General features: G+C 36.5%; 1 protein-coding gene across 3 annotated transcripts in view; it reads right to left on the bottom strand.

The window, feature by feature from the left end:
* Window positions 1–23480, bottom strand: part of ATRNL1 (attractin like 1) — a 425500-nt gene that overhangs the window by 78045 nt on the left and 323975 nt on the right. Inside the window, exon 28 of one of the 3 annotated variants that reach the window (XM_042863595.1) lies at window positions 5934–7730. The exons of the other annotated variants lie outside the window; for them this stretch is intronic. Within the exon in view, the coding sequence (XP_042719529.1) occupies window positions 7671–7730 (60 nt within the window). The 3' untranslated portion in view covers window positions 5934–7670. Of the gene's footprint in view, window positions 1–5933; window positions 7731–23480 lie in introns of those variants that run through there. 3 annotated transcript variants of the gene reach the window in all.

The raw sequence follows: 23480 nt of genomic DNA, 5'->3' as shown, positions 1-23480 counted from the left end.
TGAACAGAATCAGCAATTTGCCATTGTTTTCAGTTGCTTTAGATAGGCAGGGTCAAGAGAACAAAGGATAAGTTATGTAGTATTTGCATTCCTTAATGAACTGCTGGAGGCAACTGGGACATCATAACAATGAGGACAACCTGAACAGAATGTAAGTAAAGTAATTAAATTAATCTGCTGATATTTTCTAGCATTACAGTTAACCCCAGAGATGCATAAGACAGGCCTGTATTTAAAAAAAAACAAAACTTTGACAATGACCTTTTTCTCTTCAAAGATGCATAACATATGTCAAGCAATCTATGTATGTTCTCCCTCCTTACTATTTTTTTTTATAACCAATTAGATTAATATATTAACAAATGCATTTTTAATATGTTCTACAGCCTCCTCTTTCTCTTGCTGTGTGCTTCATTTCTATTTTCAATAACCACATGGAATTTGTAACAACTCCCTACCCAATGAACCCCTCCTTAAGGGATCCTTTTATGTTACGGAGGGAGGACTCGCACCTCAGCATTTAGAGTAAATTCCATCATTAAAAGCAAAAATTACTTTATTTTGCCACAAGAAAAAGAAATCAAATGATTTTGTGATATCAGACTGTTTTTCCCTTTTGTATGGGTGAATTTTTACCCCGTTGATATTTGATTAGAAAGTCAAGGATTAGACTATGAGTTTAAAGGAGTTAAAATTGAGTCATTTAACTGATTAGGAAAAAAAAAAAAAAAGAAAAAAAAAAGAAGCAACAGAAAACCTTCGCCAAACAGACCAAAACAAATTCCTCCAAAAATTTGTATGATTTAAACTGATTTTGCATTTATTTCATTTATGATTTTTTTTTTTTTTTTTTCTCCTTTAAAGTAATTCACAGTAACACACGAAACTGTACAACTTTTTTTTTTTTTTTCCCCCCCCTTCAGTGTTGCCAAGTAATAGCGTTCTGTTCCAGAATTTCCATGAAGAACCACACTGGTCAGAGTACTTTTCATCTCTTATTGTTCTCCCTGGAAATGAAACAAAGATGCTGGCTACAAGTGCTCACTTAGGGGAAAACAGCCATTTCCTACAGTTCTCATCAAAGCTGTTTCCTTATCTCCTTTCAGCACAGGAGACCATCAGCTAAGGGCAAAGTAAAAATAAAATAATAATAATAATAATATATATATATATATTAATAATAATATATATATATATATAGCAGGCAACGGCATTTCTAAAGGAGGGCAATTTCTCCTAAGCTTTTCAGACAAGTGAGTCTTTTATATTTCAGCCTTCCTTGAAACATTTCTGACTCCTCTGTTTTAGGACCCACTTGTCTGCTTAGCACAGGTATATTCCTGATATGCCTATCATGAATTTGGAAACAGAAGGAATTAAAAGATAGGATTGTGCAGGAGATTAGGGTAAAATAAGATTGCACTCTGGAAACATATTTTAGGACACTAAGGAAATAGATCACTTTTCTTTTTTTACAGGTAGATATCGTATGTTTTGCAGTAAGAATGTAATACACAACACACGAAACTGTTAACAATAATTCTGTATCAGCTTTTATTTTTTAGCAAAGATGACCTCAGAGAACCTTAATCTTTTCTCTAAAGCACTATACTGTAAGCCAAGACAATTGAACCCTTTTAGTAGGGATGCAGGGCACTCGAGACAAACTCTCGAGGGCTATTATCTCTGATACCATCAAACACACTATAATTTGTGCTGTGTATAGCAGTTTTGAAATGTGTCATAGAGACAGAGTGATTCATACTTTTTATTTTTCCTGACAATAGATGTTAATATTTTCTGGTATTTAGAGTGCCAGCTTTTTGACAACCTACAATGCATTTTAGGTTTGGCTTTTTGTTGTTATCTGAAAAACTAAGTTGTATGACTTGGTACAAAACAAAGCCTATCACCTGACTATCACTTCTGTCCCCTTCTCTTCCTATGGATACTCATAAAAAGTGAATAACTTGTGACAAGGCAATCATAGAATCATAGAATGAAATCTGGGGGATAAGGAAGGAAGGTGAGAGAGAAAAATGGAGGAAAAATTAAGATCACGATAACATTTTGATTTCAGTGCGAACAGATAACTTTGCTGATGATGCTCTCTGGATAGAATCTATGAATTTGTGGCTATTAAAAACCACTTCATTCCAGATATTCACATTTAATCTCAACTACGCAAGTATCACATACAAGTTAAATCATAAAATAATACAAGATCTTCCTTTGTCATCTCACCTCAGAATATTCAAAATTAGTTCTGAAATTGACAGAGCAATAGCTGGAAGTCTGGTAGACATTTCCAGAGAAACAAGATAGAATTCCTGTGAACGTAGGATTTTCCCCAGACTTGCATATTTAACTTCAGAATGCCCTTGAAAGCCGCATACAAAGTTTCTAGATAGCACTGAGTATACTAACATAAACAGATCATAGGATTCCAACCTTAGTTCTGCTCTTTTTAAAAATGATATTTCACCCTTGTTTGAAAGTATGAAACAACCTAGGTGTTTGGCTCTGAAGCATATAGTTTTTCGAAGCACTACTGAAGAACAACAGAATATAAAGGTTCGTACAAAGGAGAAAGTACCAAAATGTGACATTTCTCATAATGAGGAGGCAGCATGGTTTGTTACAAAGCAGAACACAGAGAAGGCAGAATCACAGTTATTTCAGAACTGCAGCACAGTCCCATACACCACAAAGAAATAGGACTTCAAAGCTTCCTGGACATGCTACGAGCATGTTGGAAAACACAACACAGGGACAATGAAACAGGCAGAACTACTAAACTTGATACCAGAGTCAGTACTGCTTTACAGTTCATGCTTTCCCTGCAGAAAAAACATCTAGAAGCAAGTAGCCCCTCTGAGGTTTTCGAACTGTTAGTATGCTAAAAGAGAACCATTCTTCAACATCTAAAGGAAAATAGTTCTTCGCAGAATCTTTTTGCTCATTCTCTTTCCTTTCTCCTACATCACACTCACCTATCAGAAGTAGGACAGTTATCAGTATAAGAGTAAATACAGCCATATTTGCAGTAATGGATTTTCACAGTAAATATACAGCAAAGTTTAAAAAACAATAGATTTTGTTTTTCCTTGAGTAAGGAAAAGATGTAGAATTAAAGAACAATTATCACAAATGCATTTAACTAATAGCTGCCACATTTCTAAAGACAAGGTTAAATCATTAAATAAGACAAAGGAAAGACCTATATGATGCCAAGCTTGATACCTCTTGTACTGTAGGAAACTTCTCACTAAAGCATAAGTTTCCCATAAAGATAGCAGTCAGTTGAGCACTAAAGTTTTCCAGTTCAGCTGCCTGTGCACAACAACCAAACAGAGGAAAAGCAGATTAGTAAGATCTGGGAGACCAATGAATACCGCATGGCTACATATATGAAAAGGAATTACTACAGACAGCACAAAAAGCCCCCTGCACAATCTCTGGACACATGAAAAACAACTAAAAAAGTTGTAACCTATGTAAAGTGTGTCCTTCTGGACAGAAGATATGGGTCTATCCATAAAAGGCACAACAGTGCAAGTATAGGTTGAACCTTCCCACCAATATACAGTTCCATGTTGTTGCCATGTGACAAATGGCTGCAGAGGAGCAGTCTAACAAAATGGCATCTGATGTGGAAGTATGTACCAAACGAAGGTGTGTCACTGGATTCCTCCACGTGGAAAAAAGTGATACCTACTGACATTCATAGACCCTTGTTGAATGTTTATGTACATCAGACAGTGGATGTGAACACAGTGAGGTTATGAAGTTGCTGCAGCTCTGGCCTATAAGGCTAAAAGTTCTGCAATTTTTTCCAATAGTCACCTACCTGCAGGAAAGTGCCCACCTGCCTTTACAGGCATCACTGATATTATTGGTAACCCTGTGTCTGCACAAACTGATCTGGAGTGTGCATCATACACATTCTCTGGTACTAGCAGCATAAGGAGGAGTCCCTTTATGCTCCATTCATATTTTTTCTTTCAGCATCACCTCTATAGCTAAAGTTTAATTTTGGTTCCTACAATAACTGCTGCTATTTGTGGTACTATGGTACCCCTATCTGATGCATTCTGCATTAAAAAGGGACAAAATCCCTCAGTCAATAACTCTTGCATCAGGCTGAGCTGCTTGCTCTTGAGGCAGCTCTTCTTTTAGAAAGATAAGCAGTTTTGATCAAAGACTTCCACTAATGGAAAATCTATCATATTCCCTGAATGATGCATTCCAATAATAAAATACTTTGGCTTTTTAAAATGTGCATCATCTTTCCTGATCAAATTCTCTGACTTTCAGCCTCAGGATCTTGTTATGTTTTGTCTCCGTGATAAATGAATCCCCAATACCAAGCATCTACTCTGCGTGCAGTGTCTGTCAGCCTCTATGACAAAGAAAATGAAACAGAATAAAACAGAAGTTAAAAGAAAGCCCCCATATGAATTTAAGACTGACTCAATGTTTTTAAACAAAAGATGTTTGTGTCTCACCTCAAAAATAAAATTGAATTCTTCCACCTTAAGTCCTACAGCAAAAGAATCTTCAAGGTCAAGCACTGGGGGCCAGATTCAAAAGACAAAGGAAGAGTCCTTACCAGTGCCCCCCCTACTACTCCACCAAAGAAAAAATTTAGGACCTAACCAAAGTTAACTTCCCCCACATCCTATTCTGAGATATACCTAATCCAGATGATTGAAAGACTTCTATGCACACATACATAAGGGCAAATCCTTCCTGTAATACAGCTTTAAAAACAACAAATTATGCCTCTAATGTTCTTTCACAGCTATAACACAGATTCACAGCACTTTTAGTTAAGCAATTAGCGTATAAGTAGATAAGCATAGTGAACTTCAATCAACGTTAAAGGAAGCCACACTAGTGACCAAGGAGATAGATACCCTCAATGTTTTCCCAGGCAAAAAATGACAATTTATCAACACAGAAGCATTGCTAATTGCAGCACAATGGAAAGCACAGCAACAACAGCAAAACAGCAGGGTCCCAGGCTGCAGCAAGTGAGGGTTTGCTCAAGTGCAACTGCCATGGGCACAGAAATAAAGGAAAAAAAAAAAGCAGTTTACCTTCCGAGGGCCTCACTTATACAGGGATCTTCAGCAAGATACCCTTACCTCCCCTGCCAACCCTTAAATGAGGTCTGGGACGGGGTGGATCCTGGCTCCAGCCCTTCTTGCCACTCAAGTAAATTGCATGCACCTGAGTTCCCCTGGGTTGGCCCTGCCTTCCACCAGGTGTTCAATCACTGTTTCAAGCTGTGACTTGCATTTTTGCTACACTGACGCTTAACACCAGGGGGGAAAAAAATGTGTCTCAGGAATACCTGGAAAACACAAGAAAAAGGAAACATCTTCTGATCTAATCCTGATCACTATTCACCTTTTATACTCAGCAACATACCTTGGACAGAACATAACTTATCAGACACTAGAAAAAAGCACGAAGGTGCACCAAAACCATAGCCATCTAGACCAGCTGTTTAAACCTTCAGCAAAATGCCCAGAACAGACAAGGAAAATAAAATAGCTCTGTAATTGCAGCTGATCCTGAAACAGATGTAGAACCATTCTTGCTGAGAACAGCACAACAACATAAAACAAATCATGATATGAGAGAAACAAGTAAAATTGGCAATGCAGGTCAATCTTAACAATCTTCCTTTGGTAATAGGAGAGTGAGAAAATTAAGTCAAGATTGCTATTCCAAGTTAACCCATGGTTTTGGATATGATCACTTGTCAAGTCCTGCCCATACACTGTAGAAATACATTCCTTAGGTCAAGACACAGCCATGTCTTCTGCCTTTTGTCTCCTTTTGGAAAATTAGCCCAGGCCTCTTTGCCATAAACATTATTCAATATCGAAGCATTTAAAAAGGTTTCTTTTATTAGGGAAGTAACAAAACAGCATCAGTACATCAATGCTCAAGAGTAAACAATAAAATTTAATTGTTCAGTATCTAGATACCTGAAATTTTAGTCATAGGTTTCTTTATGTACATCCACATTCTAACAGGCTCAATGTGCATACAAACATACATATGCATCTCAATATGAATTACTTTATATTAGTCAGCCCATACAGAGACCCTGCAGCAAACGACACTTCCAACTGTCATGCATAATTTTTATGGCCATTTAAGGCCGAAGAGGAAGGGTAGGGGACAAAATAGAGAGATGTGAGCAGAGAAGACAAGCAAGTGAAATCACTGATCAAAGACTGGTTATTGTCTCCAAGTCTTCAAGTCAGATGCTAAACTTTCAGAGCATCTGCACTATTGTTTAGAAAAGTCTACTGCTTAGCTGGAAACAGCTTCTAGAACTGCTTTTAAACAGGGATGGCTGGGCAATAAGACATAGCTGTTGAAGAAAAATATTCAAAACGTTACAGAGGACTTCTGAAAGAAGGAGACTAATACCTCCATATCTGGGCTTACCTAGGCTACCCTGCAGGCGAATGCCTTCTTATTGGTGGTGGTTTGTTGCTACACTGTTCAGGTCTGCCCCTTGAGAAACCTCTCTGGTGGCTGCACTTTAGAGCAGGGATACCATAGATACCTGAATTCCAACATACTTACTACACATTCCTATCTAGCACGAAAGGTACTATAGCATGTGAGTTGATATACAAGCAGAATTATACTTCTTCTACAACAGTGAAAGTAATTAGGTCTCCCTCTGTGGGGACTGATGCAGGGAAAGTTCAGCTCTTTAACTTTGGTACAGCATTTCTCTGTGTGCAGCCTTTGTTTTCAGACGTTTTCAATAAAGAAAATCCATTAGGTAGTAACATGTTAGGTATCAGACATACTTTGAAGTTCAACTCTAACAACAAACACTGTTAATGAAATCAAATCATACTCTAAGAATCTAAACAAAAACTGTCTAGAAGAGCTGCATTTTATAACAAAAAGTGAAAATAAGGACACTTTGTAAAGTAAAATAGTCAAAAGTATAACCAAGTTTCAAGTATACTGAGCATTTAGTAAGGAAATTTATGAAATCCCTAGATGTCTTCATATCAGTTTTACCTAGTTCAATATATTAGAGTAGAAAATCCATTCAAATGACCAGGTAGCTATGGCTGACCACATTGTGAATGTCAGTTCATTGACTCAATGAACTACTGGTATTTTCAGTTTAGGCAAGCCGTTAAAGAAAAACAAGATTATTACTTAATTACCTCCTCAGTTGCTGGTACAAATATGATAATTTTATGAACCAAGTACAGTATGTATTTTCTGCATTTACTTTCTTAGCTACATGATATACTTGAGTCTGAGGACAAATTTTAATACAGAAACTACGCAATTAAATGTAATTTGCAAATAGCAGAAAAAAATAACCAAAATGCATGTGAGGGTTTTAGGGAGTTGCAGGAGAACAGTAAGGGTATAAGCATGAGACATTCCACAGTAATGAGACAGGCTGCCTGGGTGCCTGTCAGCCACTAGAACTGCACCCTGCAAGAATTCAGCTGCAAATCTTTGTTTCCTTTATCTCTTTCATATCTCTGCAAGTCTCAAGGGAAAAGGCAAAGACTTTGTCTTTCGGCTGGAGTTCTTTCATCCAAGAACGCTCTTCATCCAAGGCCAAAGGTTCACCGTATCCTAAAAGGGCCTTTGGATCTGCATGTTCAGTCATCTTCATCCAAATGTATTTCTTTGGGAGCATTATTCGGTCCTTGTGGTCGATCCTAAAAGAACACCGATAAAAACTATCTTCATTCCTTCAAATACAATGGCTTTATCTTTAGGACCACTGTATAAGAGCATTGTTTCAAAGGTGCAAAATGGTAAATGACTTATTTCAGTTAAAACCACAGCATATTGAACCACTTCTATAGTTCTGGGTTTTGGTCAGAGTTTTAGATATAAAGCTTCCCAAGATGAAAAAGACTTTCTGGAAAACCACACAAATGACCACAATATTTCCAATGTGCTGGCGGCACTGTTTAAAAAGTGCATAGCTAGTGTTTTTTCATGTGCTAAAAATATGAAATATGACCTTACATATATGCTGCAGTACTACAGAAGATTTTGAACATAATAATCGAGAATATGAATAGGTTCCTGTACCCAACTTAAGTTGCCTTACCAGTCAAGATGCAAGCAACCTTTCCTCTGTGAGGAAAAAAGACAGTTACAGTACCTGAGAATTTACAACATGAAGAAAAAACTGCAATTGCAATCAGTGATTACACACATACACACAAAAAAGTGTAACATTGACCCATCAGTATTCTACACCTACATTGCTTAAATTTTTTTCCATTCCATGTTTCTCTAAATAAAGTCTTCCAATTATTTCTTTGCTCATTTCATTCCCTTCTCCCCAACCTTCCCTGAGCTAAACATTCACTTATTTCTTTCTTCCATCTGTCCAAATTCCTTATTTCCTTTTACTCTTTAGGTTGTCTCTCCCTGCAGTACATACTCTTCTCCATGAGTCCCGTTAATTTTAGTCTTCATCTTTCTCCTTCTGCATCGCTCTAAACTATTTCCACCTTCCCAGTCTCTACCAGCTGTTGGTCTCCCGCCCCTTCCCACCTGCTATTTCACTATCCTGCCAAACACCTGATTCAGAGGAATTATTTCTAGAACAAGAGGGCAATCCTGCCTCGCTCTAACAGTACAGCAAAGAAAAACTACAAGGAAGTGGATCTTCAGCATCGCTTAGAAAAACACTGTATGAATCCTTCTCTGCAAGCAGGGCTGCCAATTCTCATTATTTCATTACAGCACTTGAACGAATTTTACTGCTACTATCACTGCTGCTTCTGAAAGAAATGTGCTTTTTTAAAGGAAAACAAAAGCATCTCAAAAGAAAGTTTCAAGGTCTGTCGGACTGAAGAAAAGCATGAAACATGATCCTGTCTCAGCTTCGTGAATCACAGATGAGAAAGGCTATAATTCAACCCTGATAATTTATAGTATTATGATTTTTTAAGCTAGCAATGAAACTGTTAGCATTCTGACTCACAGCTTTTTAGGGACAGACATAACATGATCTGAATTAAAGCACACGACAGCAGCTTCAATCCATGCCTGACTTTGAACTGCAGAGGGCAAGCAGCACTGACTGGGTGGTTTGAAGATTAGAGAAAGGAATGAAAAAGGGACAGCTGCTTTCAAACAGTCACATGAATAGTATGAAAGCATCACCTCTTATCCAAAATTTGTAAACCCAGGCAGTAATATTTTCTTGATAGTTTCTACTGAGTTTTGGCTGGAAATGACCAGAAGTGACAAGTGTCTGGCACTGCAGATTTCAGATCATTAAGAAACAGAGGAAAAGCTCAGCTTTCCTCCTCAGTCTCAGATAGTTCTTCCTCCCAAAAGCCATTTCTTGATCTCACTTTAGAAGTGGTTGCCCCCATTATGCGAAATGGACATAGCAGGTAAAGGATACTAACGAGGATTACTTTTTCCTGAGGTCGAATGTAATCAATACCTTCCTTAACTGATCTTAAGAGAGATGATTTGGAAGGAAAAGGCTTATGGTTTTTGTTGTTGTTTTATAACTCAGCTTCCAGAAAAATTTTAATTTCTGTTTCATGTTTTCTAGAATTAATATCGTTAAATAATCTCCTTGATTCCTTGATGGTTCTATTTATTTTCAGTTTAAGACTAGGAAGGATTAAAATGACTTCTGTTTTTCAACAGAAATGATGCCTCTCTGCCCCCACCTAAGCTCCCATAACTCGGTCAGTTACTTCGAGGAAATATTACTCTATCAGTTCTGTGCTGAGGTGAATTTAAAGACAATGAAGGGCAGAAATCAAATCCTTTATAACATTAACTTTTTTCAAGGATGTTAACAGGACATATATGGCTCAAAGAGAAGTTTCCTATTGACTCACTTCTGCCTTCAAGGCTTGATGAAAGCAGATCTGACTTTAAATCTGATAAGACTTGGATGGGATTTGCCTTGTACAAATCTCTACGCTTCAAAGTTTACTAATTCTTTGAAGTGTCTTCTATTCTTTAGCTTTTTTTGTGTGTGTAAACTAGATTTCCGTACTCTAGTCAATATATAATTCTATCTGAAAGGGGCAAGTGACGTAAGTTATCATGTACCTTTTTGTTAACATCAAACTTGTCAGCACAAGTGTAAAATAAAAACAATTAAGGCAGATTACCTACAGGCTGCAGATGACTGACTGAAGTCAAAATGGGAGCAGCCTCTCAGGTAAAAAATGTCATACCTATCAGATTTTGAACCTCATATATTCTATAATTAAGGATCATTTTCTGGATGCTCAGGCCTTCCCAGATTTATGAACGGGTCTAAGATACTGTGGTCTGTCCTGGCACCTGATGGTAAGCAGATCTTAGCTCTCCTCTGCTGACTCCTCCTGAAAAATGCAATACAAGAACATTATTGTCAGGGAGTGAACCTGGTGCTTGTTCAGTGTTTTCTACACAGTGGTGAAAAACTGAAATACCATGAAGTGTTTGGAAGCACTCACAAACTATTTTCTCAGTGCTCAGTTCTCAGCATTAAAGCTAGTTCTGGGTCAAGTCAGTGCTAAGACAAATCTAAGCTTTGCAGCTGTTGAAATACTTAAGCCATATCAGATCTTAAAGTGATGTCATAGCAATGCAGTTATTGCTTGCCTGCCATGGGATCTGCTGATGGCAGTTGAGGTTCTTATTCATCAAGGGGCCCAAATAATTGAAACAATCCATCTGCTCTATGCACTCCCTTTCTGTCTCTGCTGTGATTTCTTACAGCCTTGTGAATTTGCCAGTGATGTCATACTTAATCAAGCAGTTGGTGGCCTGTTTGATCTCTGGAGAGCCACAGTGCACTCCTGTGATGCTGCATAGGTAACTAAAATAATCCACCTGTTCTGGGCCTTTCCCTTGAAAAACCCAACGGGACATGATATTTGGCAGTGACTGTCATAACTGATCAAGCAATTGCCAGACTCATGCATATTTCCTGAAAGCTGCTGCTGTTTTTCATCATGAATTCCAGATAATTGAAATAATTGTCCTGCTCTAGGGCCCTGCTTTGACTCCAGCACTTTCTACAATGGGACATTTGCCTATTGTCATCTTTCTTTAAGAGCTGCTGCAGGAAGAGGCTTTGATTATTTTTTTCACAAGATGTCATAATACTGCAAAGGAAAGTGACATTATTCACTTAGTTTGTGTGACTGAATTTCCAGACACTACTGCTCTCTGTGCTCACACCGTGACTCACAGCAGATGCATTATGCTGCGTCAGTCTCAGTGGTGGAAAAGTTGCAGGGAGAGGAGTGAGGGAAAGCATGCAAGAGCACTGTAACCAGGTTGATAGTGGGAGTCCTATTACCATTTTTGTATAATGAGCAGTAAGTAATTTCAACACTCCAGTGCTCTCTTTGTTAAAGGGAAATATAGTAAGCTTTATTTCAGCAGACATTGAGACTACAAATATTTTACAGCAGACCTAGTACCCTGCCTTAGACTATTCACCGTGTACAGTTAAAGGACACACTTGCCTGTTGATTGATGTAAAGATTTTAGAATAGCCCAACTAAGTGTACTCGCCATAAAAAGCCTTTGTGTGTTCATCTGCTATTGTGGGAATAGGGGCATAGATCTTACTTGTAGTCAGATTATATTGCTCAATTTTATTTGAGAAGTACAGAAATACCACATTCACCCACTAGATTACATCCCACTCTTGAATTTACTGTCTTCATCTCTAGGATGGATGTTCAGTCATGTTCATTACTCTGCTTAGCATCTGAGCAGGTCACAGACTGGCTGTCAGTGACTGTAAGAGTCTGGCATATCTGAAATAATCTTGCAAGTGTCAGTCAGAGTTTCCCAGCACTTTCATTAAAATCTAACATTTCTGTTGCAGTAGGTTTTTTTTCCTTTTTTTACTTTGATATTTTGCCCTACACAAAGCCCAGGACACAGAAAAACATTCTTTTATTTTTAAAAGACCTCTTCCCAGATAGTATCCACCTCTAATAACATCCAACCATCCAACTTTTCTGAAGCCTAAGGTTTTCTTTATACTTACTTTTTTTTAGCTCCTTATCTTCACACAGCAAAAAATTGACTAAGGAGAAATGCTGATTTTAAACAGGGAAAACAGCTGCCAAATCTTATACAGGTACAGTTAGGACCAATATCAGTGACATTATAGTTACGTCACATCATTATTATTTTTTAGATATTTGGTTGAAAATGAAACAAATTTATAAGCAAGAAGATCTGTTAAGAAGAAGATTGTTTATAAGGAAACTACATGATGGAAGAAATACATTTTCCTTATCTGAAAAAGTTGGTTTGATACAATTTTTCACTAAAATAATGAAAACAAAAGCCCACAACCTTTCTACTAATTGTCTCTTGATTAGAAAGAGTATTAATTTAAAGACATGTAAAGTCTTGATACCCAGAAGAGATTTATGTTTGTCAAAAATGACTCTCTAACTTATATACCAGGACCAGTGGTCGTCAGATCTTTTGTCCAGAAAGGTTTGACCTGCTCACCCCTATGGGGATTTTTAATTTTTGGGTTAAGTTCTGACCTTGGGTCCTAGTGGAATCATAGCATCTGCAGGCCAACTATTTCAGCATTACTCACAGGATTTCTCCCCTAAACTGTGAAATATCTTTTAATTATAAGAAACTAACTTGAGAGTAGTAGAGCTGAACCTTACTTTTTTGAGGAAAGCTTACATAGGAAGACTTGATTCGCTACTTATGACTGTTTGTCAATGAATTGACTACTAGAGGAGAGAATCAGCCTTTTGATGAAATAGATTTTTTTTAAATAAAAAAACATATACAAGTGACGACTAACTGTAGAGAAATTCAGAGGAGTGACTTTATTTACAGATAATTGCCTCTGGTTAACAAAAGAAAAGAGCACTACAGATTTTTGCCATCAATTAGACATAGTTATGCATCATTAATTATGGTGGCACGCCAACAAGAAGTCAGACAACACAATATAAATGAGGGAGAAAGTATTCCTATAGCCTGACAATGTTATGGTTAAAAAATAGTAAATGCTTATATAGCACACTCATGGGAGGAAATCATTCTTCATTTAGTCAGTTGAAAACCTGAAGTCCAATTCTAATCCCTGATTTAATACCAGGAAGACTAAACAGATCAAGGTGATGCAAATACAGGAGGTATTGCAGACTTACTCGCCTACAATTTAAATCTGGTCAGATGGGTTTGCACGTGACAATAACACCAGTCAGTTACAGTTCCTGCAGCGTCAATAACAGCTTGACCACAGCAGTACCACTAAAAGTAGAAAACCTAGATTTCTTTTTAGTGTCACAATATATCACTGTAATTATAATTTTTGTATAATACTTTCTATAGTCACCAATCTGATTGTCTCAAATGCCAGCTCTTCTAGGAGGTAGAGTTGTCACATGAGATACCGTGACTCAGTGGAAATAAACCTGTGCTTTTACTTGTAGGTTGTTATTTGACCCATCACCAAGAAAAATGGAAAGAGACTTGGTTCACTTTGGAAAAATATTTTTCCTTAAAATCACTTTTAAACAGAGAGTTAGTACTCCTCTTGTTTCCTAGATTGCTTGATTAGGGCAGACTAATTTGTGAAATGGGAGCAAGATTTGCAGCACTGTAGGTATTTCAAACACTCTACATGATGGCAACTCTGCATGCAATACACAGTATCTTTCCCCAGTCTTTTCAATTTTACTTAATAAGTTAGAAATGCATACACAGTCTTGAAGGCCAAAAGCTTCTGGAGTAAACAGCACTCATTGTTCTAATGGCTGTCACTAATGGAGTCAGCATACCTCTCTGCCAGAAAAAGAGGCTTGGACAGATTCTGATACTGCTGCTTCCTTCTCCAAAGGCACAGCAAGACTTGGAAATGGATAAGAAAAGCTGTGCCAAAGAACATCTGAGAGATGCACCTTTTCATCACAGAGCTAGAATTGGGTTAGGCGAAGGTTGTGTCACAAGGGAATATGTTGTTATAAGTTGCCAATATTTGTTTTCTTCAATTTATGGCTGTTCTTTCCAAGATTGAAAGTTGATTTTTGGCTTGGGTGGATTGCATGAGTCTGTTTTTAAATAAACATTATAAATAAAAAAAACATTACCCCCATTTCTCCATACTCAGATAAGTTTCTGTTCCCCGAGAAGAACACAAGACGCAGTTAAGCTGTAGTGATTAGAGCAATGACAAGAGAAGAGAACTGTGGAAAAAAGTATATCATTTATCTTAAGTAGAGAAATCTTGTTTTCAGCAGCTTTCACACACAAACCTCCCCTGAGATACTAATTTAAAGCCTGAAACTGTCTCGTCTCCTCATGTTGTTTAATCTTTTTATGAAATTACAGGGAAATTGCTAATGGTCACATTTAGATTAGACTTATCAATATGGCAAATCAAACACAGCAAGTTAAGTCATGCAAGATACGTATTTCAATACAGAACTATACTTGAGAACTGATCATTAAAAGGCAAGCATTTAATTGCATAGAAATTTAGAGGGGATAGAGACAGAAGTAGGGTAACAAGACTGTCTTTGAACAAATTTAGTGGATAAGAATTGAAACAAATATAAAAAATAAGTAATGCTGAAAACTGTTATGCCAAAATAGTGATAATCCCAATTCCCGGATTTTACTTGGCATAAAATATATTAGAAATGAACTTTAAAACTGGGTTTTCTTGTATTCCAAATTGCATTTCTTTTTTTTTTTCCTTTCAAGAAAAAAAAGCTTTTTTTTTTTCTAAACCATGGTTTTGTCCAACCGTACAGCTCTTATAGTGGCTAACGTCTTTCCTTTTAAGTTTCTTTGCATTGCTGTAGAACTTAGATACCAGTCATCTATTCACTGTATCCTGCCTTCTGCTTAGGCAGCAAACGCTATTCCTAGACAATGGTTATCTTGAGTAGCTATAGCATCATTAACTTGTCTCAAATGCCCCATTTTTGAAGATTGTTCTTGTTAGGAACAATTTTGGAAGAGTACAGAAGAGCTAGAAAGGGCTGAGTGTTTTAGATTAGACTATTATAGTAAAATTGAGCATCACAATCAATTTCTCTGGTATCTAAACTGATTTACTGCATCCTACTCCTTTTCTGTTAAAAAAGGTCTGGCAATAAATACGCATACACATCAGAAATTTGGTAGTAGTACTAAGCCTCCTGTAACCCTTCAGTTGAGTTTATAATTCAGATTGCGTAATTCAATAGAAAAATTAAGAAATGGTTTTACCTCAACATTTAAAAAATATATTGATGAGATCATGGAATCATAGAATCTTTCAAGTTGGAAGGGACCTTTAAAGGCCATCTAATCCAGTTCCATGCCATGAACAGGGATACCACAGCTAGATCAGGTTGCCCAGGGCCTGGTCCAGCCTCGCCTTGAAAGTCTTCAGGGATGGGGCATCAATCACATCTCTGGGCAACCTGTTCCAGTGCCAGCATCTCTCAGATGTCCCAGCATCTGTCACTGAATCTGGTAGCGGAGGTGATGTTGAGATAATTCTTAATTGTTTCTGAGGTAGATTAGAAACAAAGAAAGAGATGATGTTTGTGGGATTTCTTCTAAGGCAACACAGCTGTCATATGTAAGTCACTCTGAAACTAATGTCTCCTATGTATTTCCATAGAAACTGCAACAGATGTAAAGACCACAACAACGTTATCTGACAGAGCATATTTTCAGCTACAGAACAGTACTTCCAGCACAGTCACCACCATTAGCTATGCAGTTTCACCAATGAACAGGAGCCTGCATGCTGTGGTTGTAAAAATCTGCATGGCTGCCTAAAATTCGGCTTGTCTTTCTTTCACATCACTGTCAACCACAGCTGAAATGCACCACCCACCACTTCACTGTGCTCACATTCACTGTTTGGTTTCCATAAACATTCAGCAAGCACCGATGAATATCAGTGGGTGCCCTGTTTTCCCACAAAACTCAATGGCATACTTTTGTTTCGTATGCATTTCTATGCAGATGCAATTTTGTCAGACTGCCCCTCTGTCATGCAGCAATAACATTTAACAGAATATCTGAAGGAAGGTTCAACCTCTACTGCCATACCACCAACTTCTACTTTTGATGTCATGGGCCAATATAATAAAATAGGAGGCATTACTTTCGGAGAAGCACTCGTACCAACACTCAGATCCACAACTTTCTCTTACTGCACTGTGAATACCAGAGCACTCAGCTTTGTCCATGAACTGTGATGCCAACCCATGAGCCCACCAAGTCCTCTTCAAATTCCAGCAGTTACACAACCCAGCAGCTCAGCATATGCCTCCAGGTTGTTGAATGTTCTACTTCACTGACTCTTTGCAATGCAGGGCCACTAGAAGGGAGAGACAACCCTCATCCTGATCATTCCTCTTCCCTTCCTCCTCTGTTTATTTTTGGATGTTTTATCACTTCAAAAAGTGAAATTTTTTACCACAGAACTTATAATGACTTTTTAGAAAAGGATACTGACAATTTCTTTTGGCTAGTATTGTATTGATACAATTAATTATCATCTCATAATGATTTTTCTAGCTGAAGTTTCTTAATACAACTGTTCAGATTACTAAGAACAAAAGATAAACTGCTTAGATAAACACTTTGTGTTCAAATTTTTCTTTTCTTTTTTTTAAAGTAGAGAAGGTGTTTTGATACTAGCAGTCAGGAAGGGGCTACCTAACTCAAGTGTTAATTGTGCACAGAGAAATGAAGACAAAGCATATTTGAACTGTTAGATTAATTTTGTCTGGATACTTTTTCCATTGCTGGTTTTAGGCATTTGAGAGCCCAGACAGAATCTAAGTATTCATCCCTATGACTTCATTCCACAGAAGACAAATATATTCATTTCTCTTCTTATTTTTTCATCTTCAAGCCAATCTTTAAAGAAAAAAAAAACAGAATCAGAAAATATTCAGTGAGAATGAACACTCGGAAGAAGTACAAGGAAGATGGATATGAAGGAAGACAGGAAAAAAAAAGAATTCATTCTTTTAGAAAAAGGTTATTGCTGTTTTAGTCCATGGCAGTAAAGTTCTCCCATCACAACATGTGGGGACATCCCCACAGAGAGAATAGCTTTGCTCAGGTTCCTCAATATTTCAGGAAAAAAAAAAAAAAATCTGAAAATACACTTCTAATATCTTTGCAAAGCAGTAACTACTGTTTCTTGATAAATTACTATATTAGTGGGATTCTAACTTATCGTTATTCTATTAAAACTGCCAGTTGGCTAACAAGATCTAAAGACACTCTATGACTGACAGCTTTTATTCTACCAAACTAAGACAAAAAAAAAAAAAAAAAAAAAAGTTATGCTTGTTTTCAAAGGACAGATAAAATGCAATATAAATTTACATTTCAAAAATTTTGTCTATGAGTTTGAGTTGGTGAATACGTTTGTCAATATGATCAGATTAATTTGCATTTTATACATTCTACTTCAAGTTTCAGTGTTGCCTATTTCATCAAATAGAGGTGATCAAAGCCATTCTCCTAATTTGTAATAGGAATGCTGTGCTTATGTTGGCAGAGTAGGACTCTCCACCAGGACTTAAATATTGACAGAAAAATACATTCAATTGAAGGTACAGTTTTAGTGTTACGTAATTAAATTTATGATAGCATGTGCAGGTTGTTACTGCAGTGACAGAGAGACAGGCAGATCCTCACACTAAAGGGAAGTCTTAATGGATTCTGTAAAGTAATGAATCTTGGTATCCTCTGCAGATCCACTGCAGTCACTGGAATCCACATACTTACAGCATTTTTCCAGAATGATCTGGTGGTAGGATGGATACACTCATTTTTAATTTCAGCTTTAGAAGTCTTATTGAACTGTGAAGGAAGGTGGCAATATTTATTAGAGAGATTTGAAAGACTACGTTTTTACAGTGACATTCATCAAAACATTTTTGATGTCTGCTACCTCACTTTTTTCCAGAAGTGGCTAGCTCTTCCTGCATGCACCTACACAGCTTTCATGATCGAATGTAAGGCAATCTTTTCTGAAATAATTTACAATGGTAAATACAATGGAGTTAGGATTTGTTGTGTATTTTTCAAATTAGCATGTATAAATTTAAATTTTGCTAGTAATTCAAAAATCTTTAACACTCATTTATTTAATTAGTCTAGACTTAATAAAGTAGCCAATGGAAACTAAACCGGTCAAGTTGCCTTAATCAAAAACAGGTTCAAAAGTTAATTTTCTGAATGATAGAGCAACAAACCCAACCTCGAGCACAACTGTGATTAATTAATTGATTAATTGGTTCCTGTTGAGAAGTTATACTCAATAAGAGTCTGTCAATACAAATTGCTATAGTCACTTCATGAAGTGCCAAGAATAATGGGTTCAGGTGTGTATTAGAACTAGTTGTCATGAATGCCAATTTACAGGAGAAAAACAGACTGTTTATTACCTAATTTAATTTCAGACAGTTAACTTGTAATAACTCATTTTAGCACTGTATTTCCAATAACTTGACTTTTGCTAAAAGTATCATCATAAGTCAGCAAATTTAAATTCTTCTGTAAATAATTAACACAACCTATAATGCAGTTTTGCCATTGATTACTAACACAAAATTCACCAACTGTACTTAGTCTGTATTTTACAGGCACCACTGTTCTTCCCACTGGCAGCATGGTTAATTACAAATGCTTCCCAACTGCTCCCGTAGTAGGCTTGATTCTGCAAGCTTCCAAGAACATCAGGAAATATGCAGCAATGTAGCAATGTTGCTTCTTGCTGATCAGCCAAAACAGACTGTGGGGTCTTTTAGATCATACATGCTAGCAATTATGCCACACTTGGAAGCATTTACTACATTTGATTTCAGCACATCTGGTCAGTGTTTGTGTCCAGATGCTGAATAAGATATTGCTTGCTGGTTCATAAGCAGATGCAAAGTTGCTCTGTTTGGAGGGTTGCAGGCATTAGTTTGTGAGTGTCCAACTATTTGGTTTGCCTGGCCACACTGAATGAAGAGGAATTGTCTTGGGCTTGGGCTATAGATACAATATAAAAGAACTTTCGTTACTTATATATGGAAAGATGATATAGTTAATGTATTTTTTATTAAAACAAAAAAAGGTTAACGAAAACATTGGGTTGGACATGTACGCTCAGTTCACCCTTAACAAACCTTTCTGCTTCTGAAGTCTCTATAGGTAATTTGTTGACAGTCGTGAAATGAGAATGTTCTTATTCAGGGCATACACTGCAACCATATAGACAAGAGTTCAGACAAAAAATAACATTTCTATGTCCTACAAGAGGCATCGCTACCTGCAAAATTTTACTCTGGTATTTTACTTCTTAAGTTAGACTTGACTGGACACCTTATTGCCACAGGCTAATAAGACTCATACCATAGAAAATAACCAGTTAGGATTTCCTTTAAAGTGTTTTCTCTTATGTATACTCCAATACTAAGCATTAGACATCTACTGTTGCTCACTATTTCTGCTCTGAATATGACAGTTTTATAATAAGTACATATTAGATTTATTCCCTTGGTAAAAAAGAAATAGTTATGTACTTCCATATAACAAGACAGAGCAATCATTAAAAAAAGAAACAAGTATGTAGAGATCTGTGTAAACTGGAAAAGATGTTAATCTACTTGAACTAAGTTTTAAGAGGCTTCTAAATCACATTTGTCATTTCTTCCACAGAATTTCTAATATATACCCAGAATTAGAAATTGAACCATTCAGACAATGTGAATGTCTGAACAGTGAACATAACACACAGTGAAGCATAAGCCAGTTATTGTAAGACAGTTTACCAAACAATTCAGTTGTGAAATTGTAATGAGCTCAGGACTGTTCGAGCATACTTCCTCCAGTTTTGGTACATCAGTCATCATTCAGCATCTAGCAGCAACAGGTTGCTGAATACAGTATGTCCTGTATTCTTCATTTCACATGTTGTGATTATCTCAGAATGAAGAATATAGGACTAGATAATCCAGGAATGTGTGTGCTGAGTAGAAATCTGGAAGTTAAGAAAATCCATTGACTTGGAACCTTTGAAAAACAATGCAAACAATGCAATTTCTTAACAGATCCTAGAAAGACGTCAGCTAGAAACAACTTAATGCCTTAATGGAAAGACCTTTGCCTTCAAGTTCAAATATTCTCTGAAATTCAGTTAGCACCACTCAAGTACAAATAAGCAGTTACACTATCGCAGAAAATTAATATTGTGTGATTATTTTATAGCTTACTAATCTGCTTAAAGCTTCATGTCCTTTATACCTATAAACCACATAACAGATGTATAAGAGTTGTAGAGAGTCATATGTCATTGCAACAGTTTGCAGGTTCTAAAAATTGATATACTAGAAAACATACTTTGCAGTGTGTAGAACTAAATTAGCTTTATTAAATGCCTTTTGAAAGGGTATTAAATCAAAATCTACAAGTACCAATTAAAACATAATGTTTTGAGACTACTTCAAGAGGTAAAACAAATGTAAGTGGCTCTTAAATTTATCACAATTCAAGTTGATGCATTAAAACAGATTCCCCCCCTCCCCCCCCCAAAAAAAAAATTGAAGAGGTGAAAAGCATTAATCATCAAAAGAATATAGTTACAGATCCAAATGATCAGCTGTGACTGAAATACGGATGTGTAAAACTTAAATCTATTTATAAGTTACTGATCCACAAAAGTCTCCTCACTATTTTGCTAGTACTTAACTCCAAAACCAAATTCCTGTTGGTACATAATCTTCGATATTTGTTCAGAATATTCTGTAGTCTAAGCAGTTCAGTATCTATGTCTTACATGAGCACATAAAAGAACACTAAAGTAAACACGCTTCAATTTTTCAATAGAACAATGAAATTTCAGGATTAATTAGGCCATTACAAATTACAGTTTGCAACCCGTTGTTAATATAGAAGCAAAGGTTGATTCTGCCTCAAAGCACAATACATGAACAACTCATTACTATAGCTCAATTGTATTAAATCTTTGGTTATCACTTGTTGCAAAAATGAGAAAATCCAAACCCTCTTTCCCAGGACAGCAGCCTAGGTGATGGATCACATTTTCCTTGATCTTCTAGAGCTTGAGAACTCCTATCTGCATAGTAACAGCCATAACAATTGACATGACAGAGTAGTCAGGCATTGAACTACTTTAGACAGAATAGTTGCAGCAGTCCCACCTTTATATTTGAAAGCTGTCACATGAGCATCTAGGTCCTGGAGACCATATCGAGTTGTGAATTTTGATCCAACACAATGAGCTTCTAGCAGCCTGTTTTAGGAAATTTTGAAGATGTGACCCTTTGCAATATTCCATATTGGATATGCTGCATACATGGCTTTTGATTCAAATCTAAATCAGACATCTAAAAAGGAGTACTACAAGGAGAATACCAGAATCTCTTGGGAGAACTTTATTCCCATGCTTCATTTGGTAGTTTTAAATTGACATCGTATTTCTGAATGAGTGCTTGTTAAGACTTGTATTTGTAGGAATAGCTGCAGTAATTATTGAGTTATATTTTATGGCTTCTGTTATGTTTAAAGTCACATCTAGATTGAAGATTGAAAGATTCAATACAAATACTATCATTTATGAGTAAGACAGTGGATAGGGAACAAGAAAACCTGGGCTTGCATCCAGTTTTTTCCTCCTAGGTTTCCTGTGTGTAAAGTGGGATGAATATCTGCTGGTATATAGAAGAAGCATTTTTATACCTAAACATGAAAATAAACATTGCTTACTAGTAGATTATTTCAAATAGCTAGAAGGTTACTAAAATATTGAATTACTACAATATTTGCTTTTTCTCAAAGGTTCTCATCTGCATTGTATAGGATTTACTATTATAAATTATTTAAGACAATGAATTAGCAGAACAACATTCACATTTCAGGAAGCCTGATTCCATCCACCACAAATACCACTTAGATTATGACAATGACTGTTAGATAATACTGAAGAACCTCACTTTGTTAACCATGACACTTAAAATACACTGGAGCTTTGCCAGCAGTTTAGAAACATTTCGGACCATTAGTACAGTAATAATTCAGCATCATGGTATAGGAAAGGGAACATGAAATATAACAGCAGCTGTGTTGATCTCCTCTGAACTGGCAAGCAGCAGTAAGACATTTCAGACAGCATTCATACAGGCCCATTTATTCCAATAAAATGAATTGGTTTTATTATTTTGTAATGACTCCTTTTAACTTTGATCTGTGCTCACCTTATGTTACATGCATATTTGCATTATTACCTAGTCAGTCACATGGAGGAAGACCTAAAACTGCTGTAAAGCTAAAACAGGCATTTGTCTTTGTAAATACAATATCTGTTTTAATATGATTGTAGCTTATGAAGAAAATGCTAATTTCCCTGCATTTATGTTTATAAGGGAACTTTCAGTTCTAGAAGAGAATATACATTATTCACAAACAGACTTAAACGATCACTTTTTAAAAACAGTTCTTTGGTTATTTTCCTCAGAATCAGTAACAATTTTATTAGGAACGCAGATTTGTGATTTCAGAATAATGACAATGTTTATATTCTCCCCATTTTTTTCCACACAAGAAGGTGGAAATTCTAATAAACAATTAGTAAATAAACACACATAAGAAACGCACAGGCATGACTGGCTATTTTCAGGAAGATGCTACTGAATATAACCAGGTATGCACTAGTTCTGATATTTAAAAAAAAAAAAAAACAAAATGAACTTATTTATAGAAGAACAGTACTACATTTTCATATCAGAATTCCTACAGGGAAATACTACAGCTTTTATATGACTAAGTCTATATTATGTCTTACAGCCTGCATCCATACTACACCTAATTTGAAGGCATGCTTCTAGCACTAACTGCATCCACATCCTTTTTACTACCAGAACACTATCACCTCCAGCACGGTGATGCTGGTTCCCCTGCATTATATGCATTTTGTAATCACAAAGGAATGGTCTAAGTAAAAGGAAGGTATACTTATATTTCCTTTCTCTGCTGTTTTGAAGTAGTTGCATAGACATGGTACTTATTGCTGCTAGTATAATGGGCAGTATTTGGCTTAGGTCATAGCTTTTACTCACTCCATCACTCACTTTTTCCTCGCACAACTTTCCTCTTTTATTTATGGTGGGTAAATGGAACTAATTTTACTTACCAGCTACTCAGCTTATTCACTGGTTTTACAGACTGAGACAAATGATGGTATTCATCAGTTATTTTCTATTGAACCTCAGACCACTGTAATCTCACAATGGAAAGATTTAGACGCCCGCTCAATGTCGGAAGCCTCATTCCCATTGCAGAGATCGTTCCCAAGGTCACCGTATCATACAGTCAGGGATGCTAACAAGCTTTTCTATGTAGGAAAGAGTTTTTAGGTACCTGAAAACAACTATTGCATTTCTAGCCTCTTTAAAAAAAGA

This window comes from Lagopus leucura, unplaced genomic scaffold, assembly GCF_019238085.1.
Source record: "Lagopus leucura isolate 7727_CA_CO unplaced genomic scaffold, USGS_WTPT01 Super-Scaffold_741, whole genome shotgun sequence".
Taxonomy (NCBI): Eukaryota; Metazoa; Chordata; class Aves; order Galliformes; family Phasianidae; genus Lagopus; species Lagopus leucura.
The sequence above is the reverse complement of the archived record's forward strand: the minus strand, read 5'-3'. Positions and strand labels throughout refer to the sequence as shown.